Source organism: Poeciliopsis prolifica, unplaced genomic scaffold, assembly GCF_027474105.1.
Source record: "Poeciliopsis prolifica strain line A6 unplaced genomic scaffold, Auburn_PproV2 SCAFFOLD033, whole genome shotgun sequence".
Taxonomy (NCBI): domain Eukaryota; kingdom Metazoa; phylum Chordata; class Actinopteri; order Cyprinodontiformes; family Poeciliidae; genus Poeciliopsis; species Poeciliopsis prolifica.
This window is the reverse complement of record NW_026562408.1, coordinates 1,214,810-1,236,232: the sequence shown is the minus strand read 5'-3', so window position 1 is coordinate 1,236,232 and position 21,423 is coordinate 1,214,810. Positions and strand designations below refer to the sequence as shown.

Genomic DNA, 21,423 nt, shown 5'->3' with positions numbered 1-21,423 from the left:
AAAAGGAATGATTAAATGACTAAATGTATTTTAATCATTCAAACTTGGCATTTGCAAGTCTCAGGTTCATGCAGACTTGCAAACTGTCTGACCTGCACTCAACAATCACATCAGTAGAAGAAAGTAGATCTCAAAAAGCAACACGTTGTAAATTACAGAAATGATAGAAACAATGAGAAGCAGTCAGTGCAGAACGCCTCATAAGGACGAAGCAGAATCAGAAATTTGTTTATTTATACTCATAAATAGAGCATAAATACATCAACATGTTTTTACTGAAGTGAAAAAACAAGGGATTTAAAATTTGATATTTATTGATGCTCTCATGGAACCACAAGCGGAAAATAGTGAAACAAAAAAAATTATGAAATTTTATTTATTCAATCTCAATTTTCCCAGTGATAATAAATTATACAATAAAGGCTCTGTGAATGTTGCATGTTTTTATACATGAAAATAAATGTTTAAAGGTAAATAAATAAACCTATTTCCCAACAGCAGCAACACTGAAAAGCCAAAAAGAAAATTATATCAATAAATGACATTGATCAATTGTGCAATTAATTACTTTAACAGTTAAATAGTCTGTATCTGGATCCTTTAATAGTTTCTCTTTGTCACAGCATTATAAGATCTGATTTGTATAATTGAGCCATCTGCTATAAAAGATTACATACCCTGCTAAAAGTTTCTTTTAAGTCAGTTTTACCTCTTTTAAGTGTATTAAGATATTTGCATTAGAAACTAAACAAAAATGCCTGGTAAATGTTGTGTTTTTCAGTGTAAAACATTCAGTTGCTAAACCTGATGGTCTGATTTCAAAACGTTCCCAGAAGTTTCAGTTCTTCTGACTGTGATGTTCTGCAGACGCAGAATAATTCAGACTCCCAGCACCTCTACTCCCTACAGCAGGTAATCCAAAGATCATTGGTAACAGCAACGCTTTATTTATTGATGAAGCATTAAAAACCTTCGCTGGAAGGTGACTGAGCAGCTCATCCTGTTAACTCATCGCCTCATTTCTGCCAACCAGACTCACTTCTCAAGTTACTTTATGTTTCTAAACTTTTACATCTTCAAACTTTTCCACTCAGGTTCAGCAACAAGTGGGAATGACTTTTCCTCCTGCAGTACGAAAGCTGTTCATCGGGAACTATGACAACCGTAGCATGTAGATGTGCTGCAGAATTCAGTGTTTTGGTTCAGTTAAGAAATAAAAAACGGTTCGTCCTAAACATAAACTCTGACATGTCATCAGCAGAGCAGGTGTATAAATTAGCTAATCGACCACTGCAGTGTTAGCTTCGCTAATAGCAGCGGTAGCTAATCTACCACAACAATCAATTATTAATAATCAAAAAATAATAATAAATCTGAAAACTGCAACAGACTGAATGTTTTGTTCTTTCTGGTGTTGAATCCTGATGCATAAATGGCGTCAGTTGTTATGGCAACAAGTCGAGTATTTTGTCTAGTTTCTAGAAATCAGAAAAAAATAACTATTCAGCAAAAACACAGATTCTAGTGCAAATATCTCAGGAAATACAACAAACTAAGTCCTAAGGCTTGTTTTAAAGTAATAACTCCTTTATATTAATGATGAAGTACTTGTTCCACTGGCAGATTGTTTTACTTATAACAACATTTTCCCAAGTTATAAGTGAATTTTTCTGCCAACCAGTAAGAGAAAGCCTGGTAAGATTTTGGGTTTTTGCAGTGTAAAATGATGTTTTGTCTCACCTTGATCTCATCATGTGAGGAAAAATGAGTTACATGTTCAGGTTGCAAAGATCTTGTGATTGCAGTGAAATCTGGTTCTGCAGACTAATAAAAAATGCATCCTCACCTTTAGCAGTTCCTATCATTTTCTTTCACTTCTCATTTTTTGCTGCTGTGTGTTGGTTCATGACATGAAATCTTAATAAAATCGATTGAAGTGTGTTTTTATATAATTTCAGAAAATGTGAAGAAAAATCAAAATTCAAGGTGTGAGATTGAGTTTTGCAAAGCACTTTGATTTTTTTGTGCAGGCAAACACTTCATGCGTGGTATTTTAACAGTTCCATTACTGTGGAGAATCCACAAAACCAGCAGCAATTCTCAGGGAAGAAAAAAGGTAAATGGCCAACCAAATCACCCTGACATTTCACGCTGATGCTCTTCCCCTGATCCATAGAGCTGCCTGCTGTATGACAGCCAATGGAGACAGATGAGTCTGCCAGTCTCTCAACAATATAGGACGCAGCCAACCATGCAAGTGGTGATAAAAGCCGACGTTGTCACCCTGCAGACTTTTTCCCCTGGGAGAAGTTTTGCAGCGTTCACTTCTTTTTACTCATCCTGTCCAGAACCATCCCAACATGCCATCTTGTCTCATACGCTTAAAGAACCAGCAGCTCTTTAATGATGATGTAATTGAGAAAATGTCAATGTTTGGAGGCACTTTGTCAATTTCTAAATGTCACACTAAAACTCACTTCAGATTCCCAAGGGTGAAGGATCCTTTCAGTCATTTTCTGACGTCTTTTTCAAATATTATCAAAACTGTTTATTTTTATCAGGCGTCCTGCAGCACCAGGTCGTTTTGAACCGGTACAAAAAAACTGAAACAGTCAATTTACTGGCAGCTGAAGCCTCAAATACGGAAACCAAAATGTCACAAATAAACCTGGCACTTGATTTTATGCTTCATGAGAAAAGTGACAACCAGCATCAACCAGCAGCAACTGCAGAATCCAGCATCAACCAGCAGCAACTGCAGAATCCAGCATCAACCAGCAGCAACTGCAGAATCCAGCATCAACCAGCAGCAACTGCAGAATCCAGCATCAACCAGCAGCAACTGCAGAATCCAGCATCAACCAGCAGCAACTGCAGAATCCAGCATCAACCAGCAGCAACTGCAGATCCAGCATCAACCAGCAGCAACTGCAGAATCCAGCATCAACCAGCAGCAACTGCAGAATCCAGCATCAACCAGCAGAGACAGGAATGAGCAGCGTTTGGCTTTGGGCCAAAACTTAAAGGAAATGTGAAATATGACATTGAGTTTAGATTCAGGGAAAGAGTGAGAGACAGTATTTGAAAGAGAGTAAAAGAAAACATTAGATATAAGTTTGATCAGCAGATATCGGTTCAACAACAAATTCTCAAAAGGTGAGAGAAAATATTGAATATTCAATGATAAGAAGTTAAATCTGCAAACTAAAAACTGTTACCAACTGAAGTGCAATAACTGTTATTAGCAGAAGCTGCTTAAACAGTCGACATATTAACTGGTAAAGGTACAAAATAAAAGATCTCCTTTTTGATTATCTGACTTCATATTACATAATTAGTATTTTCATGTCAAAAAAGATTTTATTTGTTTGCATAAAAGTTTGTTAAAAGTAAATCAGACATGAATATTGTTTTGGACCGAATAAATTTCAAATGAAAAACGTCAGACAGACACTTTGATCTTCATTTCTACAGGTTTGGTTTTATTGTGATAATTACCAGAGCACAAAGCATAGAATTAGACTGACTAGATCTGCTTTTGTAGATCGGTGTCATCACCGATAGCTCATCTAGATTCCTAATCAATATTTGAACCGATACAGATATTGATCACAACAGCTGAGGATCTTTAGATCTTTGGTGTTTGACTGAATCTGAGTAAATATCAGCAAAATGGGATTTAATTCATTTCCAAATTACTTAAAATGAAAAATTATGGCATAAATCTGAATTTAGTTCAGAGAAGATATTTTCTTCCAAACCTTCAGGAACCGTTTAGCTTTGACTGGAAAATAGCTTTATATATCCATGAAAATGACCTTTTAAATCAAAAAAGTAAAGTTATATTTATTATTTTACATCTACGTTATAAAAAAGCACTTTGGATATTACTGAAATGTTTTTATTTCATTCTAAAGTAAATCCAGATATGAATACTTATTGTGTAATAAACGTCTTTACCATAGCTCCTCACCATTTTCCACCATTTAATCTTAATAAAGGTTAATTTTCTGTGGTTTCAGAGAATCCAGCTCATCATCTGAGATCCCGTCGGACCATCGCTGGAAGCCGGTCCATCAAACCAATCAACCCGCCTGATTGCTGCTGATTAGAAGTGAACCAGTCAATCAAACGCTTTGGAAAATCAAGGTGGCCGTCCTGTCAAAATAAAAATAAATCCTCCTCATTTCAGTGTAAATGCATTAACCTGCTGCACTCAGACGATTTCTCGGCTTGTGAGACATGAAAACAGCAGCCAGCTGAATATTTGTCCTTCAAGCTAAGTGAGGAGAAGTAAGGAGAAGACGGAGCAATTAATGAAAACAAAGCCGCGATTCCCAGATGCCTTCGAATCATCCTCTCTTTGGGTTTGTTCCCGTTTTCCCCAACTGCCATCGAGGCCATAAATATCACTTATCACACTAAGCGACTTCTCTCTGGAGAGGGAGACTAAAGAGGAGCAGAGAAACGTCCACAGGTTGGACTGGCTGCCAAGAGAAATGGTATCCATCAACGTTAGCTGAGCTGTAGTAACGACTGAATCCAGTCATGCAGATACAGCAACGGGGTGGGAGGGGCAAGTGAGAGATTGTCCAGTTCCAAGTGCTGATTGTTGTGCAACAACTGGTTGACGCTGAGAAGGGAGGAAACGACAGAGGAGGCAGAGCTTCCAGACTGCAGGTGTAGAGATACTTCAACGTGTTTCCACTTTATAACTTATGGAAATACAAGTTATAAAGTGATTTTGTCACAATGACAAAAAGTGACAAAACCAGGCAAAACTAAATTTTTCTTCCAATAAAAAATGAATGAAGCTTCAACAGAAACTGCAGGTGTGTGTGTCTGTATTTTGGTTAAAACACCTTCATTTTTCATTCAGTCAGAAGAAAATCCAGAAATTTTATTCAAGACTAGAAATATTTCATGATAAAATTACTCAAGCAAATGTAGCAAAAATACTGCTAGCAGCACATTTCTTCAGAAAAGTTATCAAGTAAATGTAACTGAGTAAATGTAACTAGTTACAACCCAACTCTGACAGTGACTGACGTCCAACCACTGAAGCTTCGGTCATTTTCTCATCGTTTACCCAGCATGCAATGTGTTTGCGTCATGAGTGGGTCTCTAATATGAATTTAATTTCCACGCTGTGATAAACAGTTACGCTAACGACATGCTAGCAGATGCTGAAACAGCAAGAGAAATGCATGTAACCATGGCAACCACAGAGAGTTTAAAGGGCGGGCTGTCCGTACCGCCAACCAATCAACCAAATAATCCCTCTACAGCGTCTGTTGTTTAACACTTTTAAGTTACATCTGATAACTGTGCTGCGCTGATCACAGCAGCTGCTGCTTCTCCTTCAAACGCAGCTCCGGCGTCGAGGCAGCGAGCTTTTCTCTTTGAACGGCACTAAATTAACTGGAGTCAGTGAGCTGAGCCTGGGCTCCTGGCTCGGCTCCCGGAGCGAGCAGAGGCTGCCTCGCCTGCCTGCCTCGCCTGCCTGCCTCGCCTCGCCTGCTCATCATTGCTCAGCAGGTCCTGGCAGCACCGCGGGGCCTGAGGGGTGGCATACTTCTGCATGAGTTCTCTGATAAACCCAGCTGTAAATCTCGCCTCTGGATCCCAGGATCCCATCTGTGGGTTCCTGCCATGCTTCCTGCTCCGCATCTGCTAGTTTTGTTCCTACTTTCCTCCTTAATCTCTTAAGAGATTAGTGGTTTTTTCTGTCGTTTGTCATTAGTACAAATAGCAGGAGGTATAATTATAAATAAACAGAGCTCTATGCAGGCTGGGATTTTTTACAAATCAGCAGAACAAGAAGTAGATGTAAAAAAAACAAAAAAGAAAAATATGGTATACCATCAACTCCAGTTTACTATAAACAGAAACTTTGAAGAGTTACAGAAACTGGATCCAGACGGTATATAGTTCAAAATCAACACCGATTTCCAAAAATACATTCAACCAGAGGAGGAAAAGTTTCCAAAGATATAACTGAGGTTATATATATATATAACTGATGTTATATATATAACCTCAGTTATATATATATATATACAGCACTGACATTGGGATGTCATTCGGACTAGAGAAATGTGGTCGGCTGATCACAAAGAGGGGGAAGGTGATTCGCACAGAAGGGGTCTCACTCCCAGAAGGAACAATAGCAGACATAGAGGACAGTTACAAGTACCTAGGTATACCACAAGCAAATGGCAACCTCGATGAGGTCACAAGGAAAGGAGCCACAGCTAAATACCTCCAACGAATAAGGCAAGTCCTGAGAAGCCAGCTCAATGGCAAGAACAAAATCCGTGCGATAAACAGCTATGCCCTGCCAGTAATCAGATACCCTGCTGGAATAATCAGCTGGCCAAAGGAGGAGATAAAAGCCACAGATATTAAGACCAGAAAGCTACTAACCATGCATGGAGGGTTCCATCCCAAATCCAGCACCCTGAGACTGTACACGAGCCGCAAGGAAGGAGGCAGAGGACTAGTGAGTGTGAGAACCACTGTCCAGGACGAAACAACTAAGATCCATAAATACATCAGGGACAAAGCCTCAACAGACAATGTGCTCAGTGAATGTCTCAGACAAGAGGGAATGGAGGTTGAGGTGCCAGAGATACCATCATGGGAGGACAAACCCCTACATGGGATGTACCACCAGCAAATAACCCAAGTGGCTGATATCAGTAAATCCTACCAATGGCTGGAAAAAGCTGGACTCAAGGACAGCACAGAGGCCCTCATCCTGGCAGCCCAGGAACAGGCCCTAAACACCAGAGCAATAGAGGCCCAGATCTACCACACCAGACAAGACCCAAGGTGTAGGTTGTGCAAGGAGGCCCCTGAGACAGTCCAGCACATCACAGCAGGGTGCAAGATACTGGCAGGGAAAGCGTACATGGAGCGACATAACCAAGTGGCAGGCATTGTGTACAGAAACATCTGTGCAGAATATGGACTGGAAACCCCGAGATCAAAGTGGGAAACACCCCCAAAGGTGGTGGAGAACGCCAGAGCTAAGATCCTGTGGGACTTCCAGATCCAGACAGACAGAATGGTAATGGCGAACCAACCAGACATTGTCGTAGTGGATAAACATCAGAGGAAAGCCGTTGTGGTAGATGTAGCAATACCAAGCGACTGCAACATCAGGAAAAAGGAGAAACTGGAGAAATACCAGGGCCTCAAGGAAGAACTGGAGAGGGCCTGGAAGGTGAAGACCACAGTGGTGCCTGTGGTCATCGGGGCCCTCGGGGCAGTAACCCCCAAACTGGATCAATGGCTACAACAGATCCCAGGAACAACATCAGACATCTCAGTCCAGAAATGTGCAGTCCTTGGCACAGCCAAGATACTGCAGGACCCTCAAGCTCCCAGGCCTCTGGTAGAGGACCCGAGTTCAGAGGATAAGAACCACCCGCGGTGGGTGAGAAGGGAATTTTTTTTTAATATATATAACTGAGGTTATATATATAACTGAGGTTATATATATATATTTATAATTGATGTTATATATATATAACTGAGTTTATATGAGCTGCAGCACTGTGACATATTTTACTCCAGTGAAAGTGAAAAGTACCAATCAAAGACATTATCTACTTAAAAAGTATTTGGTAATAAGACTACTCGAGTACTGAGTAACTCATTAAATAATTAATTATTTAATATTTAAAAATTACATCTGAAATATAAAGAGGAAAAATTACAATAATTCAATTAAAAAACTTGTTAAACTTCAACAGAAGCTGCAGGTTTGTGTCTGAGTCTGTTTCTGGTTAAAACATGCCTGTTTTTATTCAGTGGGAAGAAAATACAGAAATTTTACTCAAGAGGAGAAATACTTTGTAATACAATTACTTAAGTAAAAGTAAAGCGTAGTAAAGTACTGCTAAATATATATCTATATTTTTAAAAATGTCAGTACATATATGAAACTGCTGCTTTTACTTGCGCTGAGTTTTCTACCAACCTCTGCTTATTACAATAATTCAATAATTCTTAATAATGAAAAATTAGTTGGCTGATTATTTCATTTCTAAACGGGAACAAGAACCTTTATCAATATTAAGGAACTGCTTATTTAAAACAACCTCTTATATCTTCCTGAAAAGCTACTAGTAATTTAGTGTTTCTTATTCTACGTGTGCTAAGATATTTGAAACTAGACCAAAAATACCTGGTGAGATTCTGCATTTCAAAATCAAAATACTTTTAGTAGTTTAGTAGTTTGCTGCTTCTGTATGGTTAACATTAACACTGAATATGTGATGATGCTTATGATACACATAGGAGTAATGAAGCATGTGGTGAACCTGCTGTCCAAGCCTTTTTGGGGCCCCAAAAAGGCTTGGACCGGCCCTGCCAGCCACTGAAGCTGTTGTGTTTTATGTGAAAACAAACTGCTGAAACACAGATTTCTGCAGGGAAAAGAAGGAAAAACAGTAAGAGTGGAACATGTGAGCAATCTTTGTTTAATGTCATCAATATTACATCAAGAATAAAGCAACTTTAGTGCTGCTGTGTTTTCACTGTTTCAAGTCTTTTGAAGGGAGAACTGAGTTAGTTAGCGGCTAGCGTTAGCTGCAGGCACCAGCGAACCAAAGCTCTCATTCTCCTCGCCTCACATTAAAGCTCAGAGTCTTGAGGTGGACTGGGATCAATACTGCGTAGTGATAAAGCTGCAGCAAGGAGGCATCAACTCTATTTTTATCTCTATCTCAACAATTACAGAAAACAAAGAAGTGTTTCTCAAAGCACAGGTCACATTTTATGGGTTGAGTTTCTTGATTTGATTCACCAACATAGAGCAGAGGGGCCAAACTTTTAAAGTATTTTTAATATTAACTCCAAAAACCATTAAATTTTTTTATTTTTACTTTGTGAATAAACACTGCTTTCATTTTATGCTAAGTTGAAGATCCAGTCCAACATGAAACTACTGATATGGGAAGATAAATGTTTTTAGTGCGGAGGGAAAAAAGACAATTTTTCTCTGTTCATAGCGGCGCTGCACCAAAAATCACTTAAACATTTCCCCAAAGAGCAGAACATTCAGTTCTTTACAGTTTTATGTTTCAGGCTCGATGTTTATTTTGCGATTATTAATAAGCGATTCCTGTGGCAGATCAGCTGCCGCAGCTGTTAGATTAGCTAATTTAAACACCTGCTCTATTGATGATCGGTCAGAAATAGTATTTAGGTTGTAGTTTTTATATCTAACTGAACAGAAACAACAAATTCTGCAGCACATCAACATGTTAAGATTGTCAAAGTCAAGCTAGCCTCACTGAGCTACTTCCTTTATTGTGTTTTTCTTAATTAAAACTTTTTCCTGACCTTCTTATCTTGTTTTTGTAGTGTTGACAATTAGTCAAAGCTCTGTGCCCCTTTTTCTTATATATATCAGGCTTACATTTAAACCGCAGCTTTTTGCCCTCCAGATGGAAGCTGGGTGTGGGAACTTGGGAATGTGACGTCTCATGACGTCTCACTGCAGGGGATCCATAGCAGAGATTTATTTGTGGAATTAAGAAAAATATTGGCTTCAGTTTCCTTTAAGAACATCCAGGGCTCTGGCTTGAGTGATGGTCTTCAATCTGCCATCAAATATTTAAGATTTCAGCCCAACATGACTGTATACATCCCAGATAGAAGAGTAACAGATGCTACAGAAGCATTTAAAACCCACTGCTGAAAGCAGGAGTCCAGGGCTGCAGATACTGAATCAACAGGCTTCCACTGAATAACTACGATTAAATATTAATGTTTTAGTTTTCTTCTCTGCAACCGTTTGTGATCCATGTCTTGCAAGGAAACATTTTAGTGATTTGCAGCTTTATAGAGAAACTGAATTCAAACTGAATTGCACTCACATCTGCTTCTGTTTAAGTGTAAAGATTTTAATATTGTTGGTTGATAATAAATATTGATGTCTAATACAACAGGAATGCATCTAGAGCTGTAGCGATTCGAGTTCCTCAATTATTAAAATTCCTCGAAGCTTTGTTAAATTATGTTTTACAGGTTAGCGCATCATGTTCTGAGTACATTCCTTAAGTGTGCTAAGAAATCTGACGTAGAAACTAGACACTAAATACCTGTTTAGTATCCCTACTAAACAGGTATTTAGCAAATATTTGACTAAATAATAGATTTAGTGTTTTTGCAGTGTGTCAACTCATCTGCATTCACTGACCAAACTCAGGTGAATTCATAACAGCATCAGTTCTCTCCTGGCACAACGCTCAGCTTTCCACGCTTTAGCATTCAGGAACTGATTACCAGCCAGCATTCCTTCATGCAATAACATTTCAATCACAGCTTATTTGTCATTTTATCTTGAACCTCAAAAGAAACCCTTTTTTTTTATTTATAAAATAAGACAAACTAGTTTCCCCAGAAAAAGGTGTTTGGCTAAGCAGCGTTGTTTTCCAATTATTGCTCAGTATTAGATATGCTTTTCAGTTTGAAACCATTTAAATTTGTGGCATTCAATGTTATTTACTCTCAGATTGTACCAAAATCCATTTGAAGAATGTGTGACAGTCCATAGAGGAATGGATATAATTCACAAGGTTCTACGTTATTATTCCTGGGGAAAATAATGAGAAGCCACAACAGAGGAAGCATAATGTTTTATAGCAGCTCCATTCCATACTAATGCTCACAGGTTACTGCTTGCATGAATACCAACGAAGAAGAAGCATAGATCTGAATAAAGACACAGCCTCTAATCCTTGATAAGAATGGCTTCTTGTTTTTTATTTTCCAGAACGAAGCGTCCGTCTCTTAAATGCAAATAATGGAAAACACTCCATTATCTGGGACAGCGCAGCTCCACTGAAGACAAACATTTCAAATGTACAGGAATAAATATAAGATCCAGGTGTGATGCAACCGGATCAATAATCTAATTGCGTTTGTTATCAAAGGGTAATACAAATCCAAATTAACATTTTGTGAAGACAGGCTGTTATTGCTTTAGATCAATCATTTCTGAAGGAGGAAAATGAATTATTTGCCACAAACATCAAAAGGTTACAACAATAAGAAAATAAATAAAGCACCAGAGGTGAGTACTTAAAAACTATAGCACCACTGCAACATACTTTTACTCAAGTAAAATTAAAAAGTGTCCAAGAAATGACTTAGGAGTGAAAATGTGTTTGGTAAAAAGTTACTCAAGTACTGAGTAACTAATCAAATTATTAGTCATTTAATAGTTTACATCCAAATTAAACCTGCTGCGTCTCATAAAGACTCCGTAGGTTAAAAACAGCTTGTGAAGTTTATAGGCATGAGCTACCGATTATGTTTCCTCAGTTTTCTCATGTTTTTCCTCATTAGGGAGGCAAGTTTATTTACTTTAAATAGGTAAGTTCTGGTTAATAGTCGGCTAGTTTCCTTTTTGTTTACTGTTTTTGGCACCATGGCTCACTCTGAGGCTGTTCTCCACTGGTTCTAACGAATAATGATATTGTAATGAGTAAAATGTTCATCTTTGTGTGTGTCGGCTGCTTGAGGTCTGAGGAGGATGGATCCTTCATGTTGTGATCTGGCTACCTTTAGACGGGTCACAACACGACCCGACTCTGGAAAGACCCCACTCACTCATCGAGTGGGAGTATTACTACGCCGCCTGGTAAGGAAATTTAATGGTGGCTACTTTTTCTAGCCTTACTGTTTAAATTTCATGTGTGCTGCTCTGTGCAAGTGCAAAAATCAAATGAAACAATCCCCGTGGCCTCTGCCGACCTCCAGGAAAGGAATCGTTGCATTATTCAGTTGACCTTGTTGAATTGAACTGCGGCTCCAACAGAGAAACAGATGTTGCCTGGCGCTATGACCTCTCATCACTAACAGCTGCTACAGAGTGATACTGGTTAGGGGGGGCGACCTTTACCTCCGGGCCTTAGGGACAAACCGCTTAGTCGTTTCCTCAAACCAAAATTCACATCAATTTGTCAGGTTGGTGAATATTACACTGCAAAAACATGAGGTCTTACCAAGAAACTAGACCAAAATTACTTGGTAAGATTTTGTGTTTTTGCAGTGTAAATAACATCCAGTGAAACGAGGGATTTCTTTTTTCAGTGAAAACTTGGAGATGTGCTGAATAATCTGAAGCTTGTCTTGTTTTACCGAACAGAGAAGTTTGTTATGATCGTTCCCACGCAGGATGACAGCTGAGTTATCACTTCGCTCTCCAAGACGCGGCTCATTCAACACTTCAAAATAACTATCTGATTTCACACCATTCCTGCTGCCGAGTAGCAATTTCACCAAAAAGCTCTCCTTTCTGTTTTTTCTTTAACCAATGACACCCTAATTCATTTGCTGCCCTATTTGCAGGGACCCGGAGCGTCGCAGCTGATGCACTCAGGGTGAAGAGCCTCTCCACCGGGCCCAGCTGCCGTCAACACACCTGGAAGTCTGCGCCGCTATAACACTTTCTATTTGCACAAATTGCTCCATTTGTGTTTAAACATGACAGGCAATTCCCAAAAATGACTGGAGGCCGTGTCTCGTCTCCAGGGAAACAGAGACGTGAGGGATAAATGAGATCGTCTCTTCATTGCTTTGTCGTTAAGAGAAATTTATATTTATGCTCTAAAAACTGCATAAAAAAATCTGAAACCACTGCTTTGGTTTAACGGTTTTTCAACTGAGAGCATCGAATTATGAGCACAGCTTCATTAACGGCTTGTGCTGGACTACAATCAGAGTTAACCAACTACATTTACTAGAGTCAACTTTTTACCAAATACATTTTACTCTTGAGTAACTTTGGACAGCTACTTTTTACTTTCACTTGAGTAAAAATATGTTAAAGTAATGTAACCTGAGCACAATGTGAGTACTCTGCCCTCCTCCTGCCAGATGAGCTTCTTTTAAATTAATAATTGGTTAAAGTTGAGGAGGACAGACTTTTTCCATGGCAGATTATTTACAGGATGGGAAAAAAGTCATGTTAAAAGAGAGTTTATCTGCCAATGGATCGAGGACTGGGTTGCTAACTGGCTAGGCTAGGCTAGGGTTGCTAGGTGTAATTCTTTGGTTCTGAAATAATCCACCAGAGCAACAAGATGTTTTTCATCAGTATTAAGGAATTATTCACTTTAAAAAAGCTCTTATGCTGAAAAGACACTTTTTGTAAGTTTGTTTTTCTTGTTTCCAGTGAACTCAGACATTTGCATTAGAAACTAGACAAACATGCTTTGCAAGCTTATGTTTTTGCAGTGCATTAAGCTGAGAATCTACTCCATATAACTGGTACCAACAGAGTTAAAAAGAGGAACAATCATTTTTTTATAACTGAGCAGCAGAACTAAACTGGAAGATTACATTGTTCAATTGTGAGTAGAAGAAAAAACAGGTGAGAATCGGATGAAAGAATCGCTTCAGAGACGTTTGATACAAACTATTTCACAAAGCAATTCAGGTCCAACAGAGGGAGAGAGTTACAGGAACGCGTGAGGAAGCTGTGATTAAATTTGCAACAGAACATGAACAAGAAGATAGCAGTTTGTGGTGTTTAAATCCAGTCTACATGCTTCTGTTAGCACAGAGCCGGTCTGAGGTTTGGGGGGCGGATTCAATCAAAACTGGAATTTCACCAGCCACAAAAGACGTTGAAAAGTTAAATTTACTTTTCAAGAGAGCGCTTAAACTTTTAAAATGAAAGAGAAGAAAACAACAGAAAACATGATTCAAGACGATCAACCACTTGAGGTGGTGATGTGTTGAAACAATGACAGGAAATATAATAAACAGCAGCAAGAGTAAAACCGTCTCGTCTCACAAACTGAGCCTGAGGCGAAAGACTAACAATGTGAGCAACTGGACACTGCAGACAGACTGGAGTTCACTAAACGCTGCACAGAGGGAGCGCAAACAGAGCAACGTTTCAGCACATCATCCAATCAAAAGCAGAGGATCACTCAACCAATCTGATCACTTTTATTTATGCATTCAAATTTATCCATTTTATGAAATCAAGTTCATAGTTCTCACTCAAATATGTCTAAATTTTCATTGTCAGAATTTGGGTCACTTTCTTCCAAAATATTTGCCAATTTAGCCAAGTTTAATAAATGAAATAAAAGCTAGTTTGTGCATACATGGATAGACAAGGTTCTAATTTTTTACTTCACATTTTCCAGTGAAACAAACTGGTATGATTCTTGAACTGCAGCTGAGGGCCACAAAAACCAGTCTAAGGGAAACCCGGTTTTAAACCAATATGACTAATGTCACATTTTCTACATTTAAGTCAATAAAAATGTGCGACTGCAGCTACATTACTTTGATGCTCCTCATAGATGATAACATTTGGAGAATATGCAAACATTAGATTCTCCAAACTGCATTTTTAATTCTCAACACACCCTGAAAGGCAGAATCCTGGCAAGCACACACACGTCTGCTGCCAAACCTGGACAAAGGTAATTGCTTGTCATATTTAGGGAAATTACGTGGGAAACACGAGCGCCTCATTAAAACGCTCTTCAGATTCCATGGCAGTGGGTTTGATTCATGTTGTTCTCGCTCCGTCCTGACAGCCACTGCCGCTGTGATCGCCATGTTGATTTCTCTCACTTTATTGTGGCATCATTTATTTCATCCTGCAGTCACTTCAGGGCGACACGTCTGGATGAACATCTTCATTTAAATACAAAAAATAATCAATTTGTTACCAATAGGACGTCAAGGACTGTACGAGAGAATCAACAAAAATACTGAATAACTGAAAAGTTCACATCATGTGGTGAACTTTGTGCTGCACTGCTTTATTCTTTTTAAATTTGTAACTAGAATTGTTCTTTTTAGATAAAAAACTATGTCTTTATTATTCTCTTGTTGTTTATTTGTCTGTATTGAATTGCAATATATTATATTTATGCTCATTGTGTCTTTGATAATTAGCCTTTATTGCTAACTTTTGGACATCATGATGTGAATTGTCTCTTGAGACAAACATTTGCCATAAATCATGTGAAGGAGACACATTAGCATTAATAATGACACATTTTTCAGATTTGACTTGCAGGAAATATGCATTTATTTTTTTCTCTTTACAATAAAAAAACAACCAAATCTATTTAATAGAAAACATGTTCGTGTTTTTGCATCGTGTTTTTTTATATCTTCAAACTGAAAATGGCTGTGATGTGAAAAATGAAAGTCCATTTTAAATCACAGCCTGCATAGACTCAGGATTTCAGCCTCGTTGCAGACCTATTGGACGTGTTAGTATTTTCTACAAGACACCAAACAACTCAATATTTCTTGAAGATCAGCATTAAATCCTCCATCAGAGCTCCAGAAAGTGGAAGAATCGATTGAAAAGCCATTCGATATGAAAGGTTTTCGCCTTTCTGTATGCAGATATAAATTCACACTATAGATCCAGACGTTCGGACCTACAGACAGACAGAGGGAGCCAAGCGCACAGGCATATAATCTGAACTGAAAAGCAATCATTTTTGTTCTCAGGTCATAAAGCCGACTGGTTGATGTGTAAAGCAGAAAAAATTGAAGGTAAGAAGAAAAGCTCTGCAGTGACGCCAAAGATCAGAGCAGCAGCTGCATCACCGAGGATTTGACCTCTGGATGAAAGGTGACAGATAAAGGAGAGTGGAAGATAATTGGAATAATTAGAGGTAATTAGAAAATTTAAAGAAATTCTAAGCAGCATATCTGCTTAAGAACAGATTTTCTAACAGAAAAATCACATATCAGAAATTAAAACGTTACTTTGTGCTTCACATGAAAACATATAAAACATTTAACTCATCTGAAGGGTAACTATTCCCTAACTGCATGGAAAATAATAGAACATTTCTCTGTAAATTATCCTTTTTGTTGATCTTACATAACATTCTTACTTCATGAGAAAGAGAGCTGGGAATTTTCATCATCTGTAAGACATGCTGAAACTCAAAAGATAAAATACCTTGAAACATCACAGCATTCATTGAAAGAAAAAGTCAACTGGACAATAAATCAAAACAGAGTGAAAACTTTGAAGAGCTTGAATTAATGCGCTCCAAATTTCATTTCCCTTTGGGATCCATAAAGTATTTCCGAATTAAAACACAGGAAAGATCACGGCATGAAGTTCAATTCAAAATTCAAATTTCAGGCATTTTCGACATGCTAAATGAAGTGTGTTAGTCAACAGGCTGGTGATGACCCGCATCAACATGCTAATCGCTCTATAAGCTCTCATGCTAACATTAGCCTCACGGTCAAAACAAGCATTTTAGCTCATTTTTGATTTATTAGCAATATTTATCATACTGAATGAAGTCAATATGCAACCGGTAGAATTTAAACTAGCCGTAACATTTTTGGCTAATTTTAACTACTGAATGTAGTTTGTATGTTCGTCAACATAATTAGGATTCTCGGAGTACATGCTAGCTAAGCTTAGCATACGTGCTAATTTTCAGGTCGCTACATTCAAACAGACATCACCTGTTTAAAATTCTTCAGAAATTTAAAATATTTAAAACACAAAACTGAATGATATGAAATGTTTTCTTGACAATAAAATGAGTTCAAAATTGGAGGAGCTGAACGTCGTCCTTTAGCCCGTCATCAGGGTCGCCAAAAAACTCAAAATGGAGCCACAACTGTCACTACGGTGAAATCACCTTTTTGTCTTTGACTTTCACACCTTTGCTAATAATTATGATAACATAAAACATATTGAGCCTGTGAACTGAATCAAATCTCAAGCCTGACCAGATTTATGTTCAGGAGTATTTATGATCGCGGCTTCGCCTAGTTTTGTTTTATCCAAGTGGACTTTATTTGATCATGTCCTCCATGACTTCATGAACCTTTTCCTGATCATTTATATTTCTTCACAGTAAAATCATATTTCAAACATTCCTGACATGAGCGAGGCAGTGACGTCTGATTTATGGGAGCGAAAAGTTCTGCTAGTGCAATCTAATCATCTAGTGCTCACTCAAGACACAGCAGCAGAAAATGTCACCATTTTTACATTTTCTGAATCAAATATCGATTCTTCCAAACGGAAAAGCTGAAATCATTTAATTCCTTACAGTAAATTAAAAACTACACACAGCTGATAACCTTTAAAGATATAAACAGACTGTATACAACAAATATTGGATCCACAATAGCCTCCACCTGCAGAGGGCGCCGTTCTGATTCTTTATCAGAGGCGTTGAAAGTTAAAATTACTGAGAACCATGAACAAGTTAGACTTTTTTAAACAATACAAAGGCATAACAGTCATTTACTCAGTGAATAATAACTTTATTTCTGTCACTTGTTTACTTTGTTTCTAATAGTAAAATAAAACTAAAACATTGTTTTTCTAAAATTTGCCGCTGATGGTTTGTTTGAAAACTTCTGTCCATATTTTTCATTTCAATTGTTTGTTGAAATTTTTCTAGTTTTAAAAAGTTTAAGAAGTGCAATGACTTTTTTACTATTATTTCAGACATCTTTACTGCTTCATAGTTAAATCATATTTCGGTCGTTTGTCATGAGCCAGATAGTGAGGGACAGTGGCAGCAAGCAACATGCTTTGGTCAGGGGCCTCTTCTGGTTTGCTGCAACACTGACTGCAACACAAGATCTATTAATCTCCAATGACGATACTTTGAGTTGAAATATTATTTATCCCAAAGGGAAATTGAAAGTATTTTTAACTGAATGGACTTTGCTTCATTCATTGAGTCCTGTCTATATGAACATAAATTATATATAAACCAAAGATGAGTGAAGAAATCTGAATTAGTCACCATCACAACAGCTACCTGTTAGCATCTGGCCACCACTCATCCATCAACCCAGCAGCTGAATTTATTGTATCACTTAAAACTTCCCCACTTTGTAACAGGCCATTAATAATAGCTCACACTAAATATTAACGTTTTTTGTTCTACATGCCCCAGATTTACTCAGACATTTGTGAAAGTGTTTGCTGCGGCTCAGTAGGGGATAAAAAAAAGAAAAACAATGTCAGGATCTCCTGACACCTAATAAATAACGTGCAATGAAATATTTTCTATAAGGGTTTAAATAATTAGAATTTTCCTGTCACTACTCTCCACGTTTTAGAAACAGTTTTACTGCAGAGGTGGGAAAACGTCAACAGCATGCCATGAATGAAATCATAATTTATAAATTAAGATTAATTGACTATTAATCTTCTCTAATTGGACCAAAATCCAGCTCAGTTTCCTGGTTTCTTTGTTACAATCTGGTCCAGTTTTTATTTCTTCTTTGCTCTTAGATTCTCCGTCTCCACAGAGAAGCTGACAGTGACTGAATAATTAAGGAGTCGACTTCAGATCCGACTCTTCCCCTCCACTCATCTCCATGCTGCCTCTGTCTCCTCTCAGCTTCCTGCTCAGCCGTTTGCTGCTTATTACAGAGTCTCTCTGTCAACCTTGTCCCATCTAATTCTCACCCAATTACAATCTAAATGAACCACAGGCCTGCTTAACTTGCTTTGCCTCTTGCCATTGTTTAATTTGTGACGGTAACAAACTCCGATTAGGCCTCTGCAAAGGTTCATAAATTAAGCACTCAAGACCAGATTAATCTCCATTCTCTGGGAAGATAGATGAGGAATATTCAATTTTTCCACATGGATCCCACTGACAAGAATAACACAAGGAGTAAACAAATGTAAAAATGACAGGAAGTGTCCTTTAGTCTGCGTGCTAACCTTTATGCACAATCGCCGTAACAAAGAAAGTTTAGACAAGAAATGAGTCAAGTTGATTAATGTCACCAACATTAAAACTGGAGAAAATTTAAAAACATGGAAAGTCATTTCTACATTATGATAACTGAAATGTTCATATTTTCATTATGGGTCATATTTTTAAAAAAGAGCTGAGAGTTTTTGAATATTTCTCTGGTGGGAAAGGGAATCATTCTTATTTTTTGTTTTCCTTTATTTTTAAAAAATAAAATCAAGAGACATTTTTCATTTAAAAGATTGGCACAATAAATTTGTTCAGATTTTGGAGAACAAGATGAATTCCTGCTTTCAGTTTTTCACACCAAGTCTAAGCCAAGTTTCAGCTCCCAGAGGAACAAGAAAAGGTTTGTTTTATTTTTATTTTTCAAAGTCTTTTGTCCACATTAAGATTCAAGGCTAAAATAAAATGAATTTAATTTAGTTAGCAAAGCCACTGACGACGGTTGACAAACTTTAATTTGTTTCTCCATTATCAGACTGAGTAGCATACATTAGAATGATTGACAGCACTAAGCCCCGCCTCCTGGCTCTGATTGGTTGTTTTTGGGCAATCAGAGCAAGTGGTTCATTTCTGCAACAGAACTGGGAGGAAGAGAAAGATTGCAACTTGTTTCTGACTCATATTAAAAATATAAACAGCTCAGAAACAAAAATAAGAGAGCACTTAAAATGATCAGTTTCTCTGATTTTATTTATGATAGGTATGTTTAAGTAAAATGAACATTGTTGTTTTATTCCATGATCGACTTACAAACATTTTGTATTTATTTACAGAAAATGAGGAAAGAAGATGTTGTGCTTTCAGGTCTCAAATAAAGCAAAGAAAACAATTTCATATTCATTTAGAAACAACAATATAAATGTTTTAACTCAGGAAGAGTTCAGAAACTAATATTTGTTGGAATAACCAGAAGGTTTTCAACTGGGTTCATTTTAAGTGATTTATGTATGAATAACTTCCTCTCCAGTCACTTTACAAGGTTTCCATACAGAAATATATTCAAAGTAATGCAATCATTTAGATTAAAATAAAAAAACAGCTCAGAAATAATAATTTAAAAATTCTAAATGAACTTCCTCCACACAGAACAAGAACTGTTGTGTTAACTTGCAGTGCACAGACCTGTGTCTGCTGAACGACCCAACCTGGTAAAATGATCGAGATTAAGTGCCGTCCTCTCGGCAAATGGAGGTCGTTCAATGCATCAGGGACACCAGTCACTGTGCAAGCAATGATTCTGTTAAAAACCGTTTCAGTCTTGACATTTTTCCCACTTCATCAACATTATAGAAATAAAAACTTGGATTTTCTGGTCATTTCTCAGAATAAGATTAAACATCTGATGGGAAACTGGACTGATTTTCAGGCTTTTTTGTCACTTTTTAAACCATCAGCACCGATAAATGAGGCTGACGTTGACGTGGAGCTAACTGGCTACTCAGTAACGACTGAGATCATGACAGGCATGATTCACTAAAGCTGCACGCCAGGAAAAAACATCGTTTTCCACGTCTGACAGGGACAAACAAACATCTGACAGCAAAATGATTAGTTACATGTCAGAGAGGGTGTCACTAAAAATGAGTTTAAGACGCAAAAACACAAAATGTTTGGTCTAGTCTCCAGTAGAAATGTATTGGTACACTTCAAACAAGACAAAAATAATTCACAAGTAACTTTTCAGCAAGATATCGATGCTTTTTTTAAGAAACTTATTCCTTAATATTGATGATAAATTTATAGATGAGGTTCATATTATGAAGCTGGCTTATAATCTGTCACTTTTAAATAAATTCCTATTATTCTTGAACTGCAGCAGCGGGCCATAAAAAAACAACAAAAGGCCCCTGGCCGCCAGTTTGGACACCCCTGAACTCAGATCTGCACTAGAAACTAAACCAAGTGTCCTTGTGTTTTTGCAGTGGATTTGTGTAAAGATCTCAGTAAACTTGGTTTGTTGAGCAAAGTTACATCAGAAACCATTTCCAAGAAATAAATCTCAGAGCACTGGAGCAACAAGCAGGATTCCTCATGTTTTTCAGACATATTTTAGTATCAAAAGCCCATTTTATCAGAGCTATTCAGAGCAGAATTACCTGCTCGCTGCGTTTCCCAGTAATCAGAGGACAGAAGCACAGCAGAAGAAAAACCATATTGTGACGGCATATTCTGAGAAATGCTGTTTTGGTTTGAACACCATAAGCGTACTCACATTGATGGATGCTCCCGTCTGCTTTCTCCTTCTCCTGCAAACAGAGAACACACACAGGATTGGTTATTACACGAGCTCAGCGGAGCCAGGGCAACGCAGCAGCCGCCTCTCTGCGACTTTCCACATGTCATCCGTTACTCTGCCTTTTCCTCTTCTTGAAACAGACAGGCACAAAGCAAGGGCAAACAGAGGAGGAGCAAAACAAAACGCTGAAAACAGCAGAAAAAACTCAATCACTAAATGCAAGGTGTCAACATATTGTTCAGGAATCTTTCTTTATATGTCAAACGGATAGCGGCGCGTCTCTCAGAGGTTTGAAACAGACATCATGTGTCCAGACAGTGGCATGTCTGTCATTCATGACATTTAAACCTTTTTTGGATGACAGAGGTTTTTTCTGCACTGGCATTTCTGTTTAACTGTGACCATTTTCAGCTG

General features: G+C 37.9%; 1 protein-coding gene across 6 annotated transcripts in view; it reads right to left on the bottom strand.

Annotated features, from left to right (window-relative positions):
- Window positions 1-21,423, bottom strand: part of fstl4 (follistatin-like 4) — a 172,837-nt gene that overhangs the window by 129,504 nt on the left and 21,910 nt on the right. For all 6 annotated transcript variants that reach the window (XM_055051381.1, XM_055051380.1, XM_055051383.1 and 3 more), the window contains exon 3: window positions 20,986-21,019. In XM_055051381.1, the coding sequence (XP_054907356.1) occupies window positions 20,986-21,019 (34 nt within the window). The remainder of the gene's footprint in view (window positions 1-20,985; window positions 21,020-21,423) is intronic.